The sequence below is a fragment of the Plecotus auritus genome, assembly GCF_963455305.1.
Source record: "Plecotus auritus genome assembly, chromosome: 10".
NCBI lineage: Eukaryota > Metazoa > Chordata > Mammalia > Chiroptera > Vespertilionidae > Plecotus > Plecotus auritus.
Window position 1 is genome coordinate 60065846 of NC_137785.1, and position 6000 is coordinate 60071845.

General features: G+C 65.6%; 1 protein-coding gene across 1 annotated transcript in view; it reads left to right on the forward strand.

The window, feature by feature from the left end:
• Window positions 1-5708, forward strand: part of ABCC11 (ATP binding cassette subfamily C member 11) — a gene marked incomplete at its 5' end in the record, with an annotated part of 34812 nt that extends 29104 nt beyond the window's left edge. Inside the window, 7 exon segments of the mRNA XM_080644620.1 lie at window positions 278-367; window positions 1560-1758; window positions 2113-2272; window positions 3322-3400; window positions 3781-3894; window positions 5012-5176; window positions 5287-5708. Of these exon segments, the coding sequence (XP_080500746.1) occupies window positions 278-367; window positions 1560-1758; window positions 2113-2272; window positions 3322-3400; window positions 3781-3894; window positions 5012-5176; window positions 5287-5376 (897 nt within the window). The 3' untranslated portion in view covers window positions 5377-5708.
• Between the last annotated feature and the right edge of the window lie 292 nt (window positions 5709-6000).

Genomic DNA, 6000 nt, shown 5'->3' on the forward strand with positions numbered 1-6000 from the left:
ATGCCTGAGTCGCCCGGGCTCTGCCACATTAGCGGAGTGACTTGGGGGCGGTCCATCACCGCCTGCGCCAGGACTGCTCTCTGTGCAGGGAGGTAATGGAGCGTGGACGTGGGAGGCATGTGCGTGTGAACGTGAGGGTCGGTGCGTGTTAGACACACAGGACCAACGCCAGATAAACGCTAGCCCTCCGGGACGCCCCTGCGGAGAGGAACCGAGAGCTTGGGGGGTTCCCGCTCCCTCCGCGGGTAGCCCGACCTGCCGGTCTCCTCCCTTCCAGCTGGCATCCAGTTTCCAGGCCACGGCGCGCCTGGGCACAGAGACGGAGGCCTACTTCACCGCGGTGGAGCGGATGCAGCAGTACATGAAGGTGGGCGCGGGCCTGGGTGCTGGGAAGGGGGGTCTCTGCACGTCCCTGGGCCCCGAGGCTTTCCCGGGAGGCTCCCGGGGCCCTGGCCTCCCTCCCGCCCTCCCGCCCTCCGTGTCTCCTCTCTGAGGCCCCTCCACTCCTGGCGGCTCCTCTCTGTCGACCTGTCTGCGGGCCAGCATCACATCCCTCTGTAGAAACGGGAGCTTGCCCCGTCTGAGAGCAAGGACGACAGTGAGGCCTGGCGTGACGGCCGCGTCTGCTCGTGGCGCAGCGGCTGGGCCCAGGCTTTGGAGCCAGATCACCCGGTTCAAGTCTAAGCGTTGCCCCTGAATCAGCTGTGCAGCCCGGGGCAGCCTCCGCAGCCTCTGTGCCGTCTCTGAATGGGACAGCTCGCAGTAGCTACTCGGCCGCTGGTCACAGCGGTTAACGGACGGACACACACAGCAGTGAGGGAAAGGCTCGCTGCTACGATACATAGATGATCTCACGAGTCACAAAGCCCTTGCATGAGGCCGTCGCGTCCTGGGGCCCGTTACCCAGACGAGGACACCGAGGCTGGCCCGCTGAGCCCTTGCTCAGGGTGACACAGCCAGGCCGTCGGAGCCCTCCGAGGCCGGGTCCCCCACCTGTTCCGGGAGCGGAACTTGTGAGCCGCAGAGCTTGGGTCTAACCCCAGGGGACGCTGTGGTGACACTGTGCGGGCATCTTCTCCATCGCTGTTTCCTCCGAGGACGCCCACTGCGCTTGGCGTGGCGTCAGGGGCGTGGCTCAGTCCTCTGTGCTGTCCGAGCCCGGTTTTGGCCTGTGAAACGCGTGTGAGAAAGCCCACCTCGCAGGGCGAGGACAGAGAGCCTGCGTGGCCAGGGCTCCGCACCGAGACATGCCCCGCGGGGGACGCCCTGCGGCCCGTGTCGGCGTTGCCCCGGTTCTAGCTCGGTAGCACGTCAGGCACTGAACCAGAGAGTTCCCTGTGTTAACAGCAAGGAGGCAGCTCTAGGCTTCCCCTTCTGTGGGGATAAAACTGGGGGGCAGGGATGGCCTGGGGTGTCCCTCTGATCACACAGCCGGGCTCGACCCCGAGGCAGGGCAGCTGGGGTGGCCACATGCCTGGGGCGCAGCCGAGGGGTCCGCGGGGCTAGGGCAGAGGCGGATGGTAACGACCGGCTTTTCTTTCTCTTTCTTCCAACACGAGCTGTGCGTCCCCGAGGCTCCGCGGCACGTGCAGCCCGTGGGAGGCGTGAGCTCCCCGGCCGGGTGGCCGCAGCGCGGGGAGGTGTGCTTCCAGGACTATCAGATGAGATACCGCGACAACACCCCCATCGTCCTCAAGGGCCTCAGCCTGACCATCAGCGGCCAGGAGGTGGTGGGCATCGTGGGCCGCACCGGCTCCGGTGAGCAGCACGTCCGGGCAGCCCCTCCTCCACGTGGGCCTCGGGGCGTCCACCTATTCTCAGGCCAGGGTTCGCACAGGCACCCCGCAGGGGTCTGCTGACCCTCATGTCAAGCCGGGCCCTGTCCCAGACACTGGCCAGTGGTCCCCGGAGTCCCTGCCGTTGGGGGTCCCGGGGAGGAGACAGGTGGTGGGTGAGGCATCAGACAGGGAAACAGATGAGGGAATTACAGGTGCGAGGAGCGTCGCGAAGGGGAGGCTGGCGGGAGCGGGCGGGCGCGCGCCAGGTGCCACCTGTGCCGGCCCCCGTGCGGGCTCAGGAAGCGACGCCCTGCTTGGTCCTCTGCCCCAACAGGGAAGTCCTCCTTGGGGACGGCGCTCTTCCGCCTGGTGGAGCCCACGGCGGGCCGGATCCTCATCGACGGCGTGGACATCAGCGGTGTCAGCCTGGAGGACCTGCGGTCCAAGCTGTCCATCATCCCCCAGGACCCCGTCCTGTTCTCGGGGACCATCAGGTGCGTGCTGGCCTGGGCCCGTGGGGGGCGAGGACTGGATGTCAGGGCTGGGGGGGGGTGGCGTCTGTTTCTGGGACACTTGGCCCACCTCATGAGCTGTCCCTGAAGATCGACGAGACCCTGGTATACACTTGGTGAACTTCGATGCCTGAACATTTGCAAGGTGTCGTTTGTTTGTTTTAAATATATTTTTATTGATTTCAGACAGGAAGGGAGAGAGAGAGAGAGAGAAACATCCGTGATGAGAGAGAATCATGGATCGGCTGCCTCTTGCACGCCCCACACTGGGGATGGAGCCCGCCACCCGGGCCTGTGCCCTGACCGGGAATCAAACCCTGACCCCCTGGTTCCTAGGTCTATCGGTGCTCAGCCCCTGAGCCACATCTACTGAGCTCTCTCCTGGTTTCATGCATTCGCACGAACACGCCCTAGCGCTCCCCTCCTTCGCCTGAGGCCACACATTCCTCACGCCCACTCAGTAACAGCCCCACGTTTCCTGAGAGAAGTAAATTCCTTTAAGATCTGAAGGGCAGTTGTTGGGGGCGGAGTGTTTGTGGAGGACGGTGAGTGTCAGTGATGGTCACACAACGTGGGGAATGCATTTAATGCCACTGCGTCGTAGACTTGCAGATGGTCACAATGACAAACATGTCATGTGTATTTTCACACACACACACGCACACACACACACGCGCACACATACACACGCACACACTGCCAACGGCTTAAGCTAAAAGTCCTCTTCTGGCTGCGATCCCGGGGAGGCGAGGCTGGTCCGAGGCCCAGTCATCTCCGGCCTCAGCGAGGCCTTCGGGGACTTCCGGCGCCCTCCCGGGGCGATGGCTGAGCCTCTCCTGTCAGCCAGAGAAGCAGCAACCCTTTCTGCAGGGACCGCCCCCAACGCCCGGGTCACACTGGTGACTTCCCCCCGCTGGTCCCAGCGGCCGGGGATGCATGGGCTTCTGTAACCCCGGGCCCTGGCCCTCGCCGTGGACGGCACAGGCTGCCCCAGCCGGGTGGTTGCTGAGCACGGCCTCCTCCCTGGGCAGGTTGAACCTGGACCCCTTTGACCAGCACACGGACGAGGAGATCTGGGGCGCCCTGGAGCAGACCTTCCTGAGCAGGACGGTGAGCGGAGCGGTTCCGGAAGGGCTTGGCCGCCTCTCCCGCGGGCGCCTCCCACTCGGGCACGGAGGACGTGTCTCATGAGATGGGACGACACTCGGACACCAGGGGGCGGGCTCAGTGTGGGCTGAGGACACAGCAGAGGCGGGGGGAGAGGGGGTAAGGCCCGCGGCCGGGCAGCGGCTCCGGCTCCAAGGGGCAGGGCCAGGCCTCTAGGACAGGGCACTGGCTGCGGGATCCTGCGGGTGTGGGTGGGGAGGAGAGCTGCGCAGAGAGACGGAGGAGGGGCGCGATGCACAGGGGCCGCCCGAGGGGTTGGTCCATCTGCCCGCCGTGCCCGCCGGCAGGCCCGCGTGACCTCCCTTGTCTGCCCGACCTGGCAGGTCCTGAAGTTTCCGCAGAGGCTGCAGGCGGAGGTGGAGGAGAACGGCGAGAACTTCTCGGTGGGGGAGAGGCAGCTGCTCTGCATCGCCCGCACCCTCCTGCGCAACTCCAAGGTGCGGTGGGCCCAGCACCACGGCCCGCGTGTCGGGGGGGCGAGGCGTGGCGGGGCTCAGCCGGGCCCTCAGCCCCACACCCCGCACCCGCGCTGAAGTCCATCCGACCCAGAGCCAGAAAGCCCGAGGCCAGGGCCTCGCAGTTGCCACCGCGCAATCCCCTTAAAACACGGGGCACATCCCCGCCTGCTTAGGGGGGACGGCGTCCAGGGAGTTCCCTGGGTCTGAAACGTCATCCCTGTCCCCAGACAATGTCCCCGGTCACCTCACCACGGCTGCGTGGGCTCCTAGGAGCATGCTTCCTCTCACAAGCAAGCAATACGCAAACATGTATGCACACACGTGTACATGCGGGACACGCGTGCACAGGGACACACATGTGCGCACACACGCACACAAATACACACATGGACACGCACCTCCACACTCACATGTGCACACGTGACTTTTGTCACACCCGTGGCCTCTGATTTCCTCACGACGCCCTCTTTCTAAGGGTGCCTGACCTTAATCAGAGACACTCAGGACCCCCCTCCTGGGCTGGTCACAGCTCCTGTGTGTGTCAGGGAGACAGACACAGCGGTGCTGCAGCAAGAACATAAATGGCCGGGTGTGCCCGCCCGGAGGTGGGGACACTGCTCTGCGTCCGTCTGCAAAGGGGAAGGCGGTTCCTAGAACCAGGCCCGCCCCGCGCCGCCGCCGAGAACTAACTCTCTGGTCACTAAGCGTGTCCCTCTCGGCGGGCGGGGCCGAGGGGTCACCACTGACAGGAGCCCGCGGGGTCTGGCTCAGTCCAAAGCTCTCCGTGTCTCGGCGAACTGGTGGCCGGCCCAGGACAGACCCGGTCTCAGACCCACGAGGCCGCCTCCACCTGTTTTTTAAAATTTTTTTATTTAAAAATATATTTTATTGATTTCAGAGAGATAGAAACATCCATGATGAGAGAGAATCACGGATCGGCTGCCTCCTGCACGCCCCCCACTGGGGATCAAGCCCACAACCCGGGCCTGTGCCCTGACCGGGAATCGCACCTGGGACCCTTTGGTCTGCAGGCCGCCGCTCTATCCACTGAGCCACACCAGCCTAGGCTTGCCACCACCTGTTCTGTACCCACCAGATCATCCTCATTGACGAAGCCACTGCCTCCATCGACACGGAGACCGACACGCTGATCCAGCGCACGATCCGCGAGGCCTTCCGGGGCTGCACGGTGCTCATCATCGCCCACCGCATCACCACCGTCCTCAGCTGCGACCGCATCCTGGTCATGGACAACGGGAAGGTGACAGGCGGCCGGGGCCGCGGGGAGGGCGCCCTCGGCCAGCGCCGGGAGGCCTGCGGGCCCTTGGGGCCGGGGCTCAGCGGTGCCGTCCCTTCCTCCCTCCTCTCCAGGTTGTGGAGTTTGACAGCCCCGAGGCCCTGCAGAGGGACCCGGGGTCCATGTTCGCAGCCCTGCTGAGGACGGCCACTGAGCTGGGCTGAGGGCAACGGACGGGGCCGGGCTCACGCGCCGGGTTCACCAGCGGACAGCCCGTGGCCTGCGGGTGCAGAGGCGGCAGAGAGCTGGGCGGACGTGGCAGAGGGGCGCGGGGGGCGGGGGAGGAATAGGAGACTGGGGAGCGAAGCCTGGAACGGCCGCTCCGTGGCCCCCAAACCTGAGACCCCGGCGCCCTCCGAGACCCCGAGGGCGAAGGTCCGCGCCTCTGCCCGTGTGGAGTGCTCGCCCCGTGATGTGGCTTCCTGGCTGTGTGGGAAGAAGCGTGGCCAGTGATGGACTCGTTTTGTAGAAAAGAATAAAAGGAGGAAGAAGCCGCACGCTGTCCTGCTTTCTGTGTTAGCTGCGCGGAGGCCCTCACACTGACTCCCAGCCGAGGGGCCCGGCTGGCTGGGGAGGGAAGCTCCGGGGTGCCGTGCCGGGATGGCTGCCTCCCCCCGCTCCTCGTGGCGCAGAGTGGCTGCCGGCAGCCCTGGGCTCGCCTCCCACCCGCCCGGCTCTCGATGGGAACCCCCAGCCATTCCCGTGGCAGCTCCCGGGCTACCTCTCCCCGGGCTGACACGGTCATGCGCTCGGCTGCTGGCATGCCGTGTCACACGCTCACACGTGGG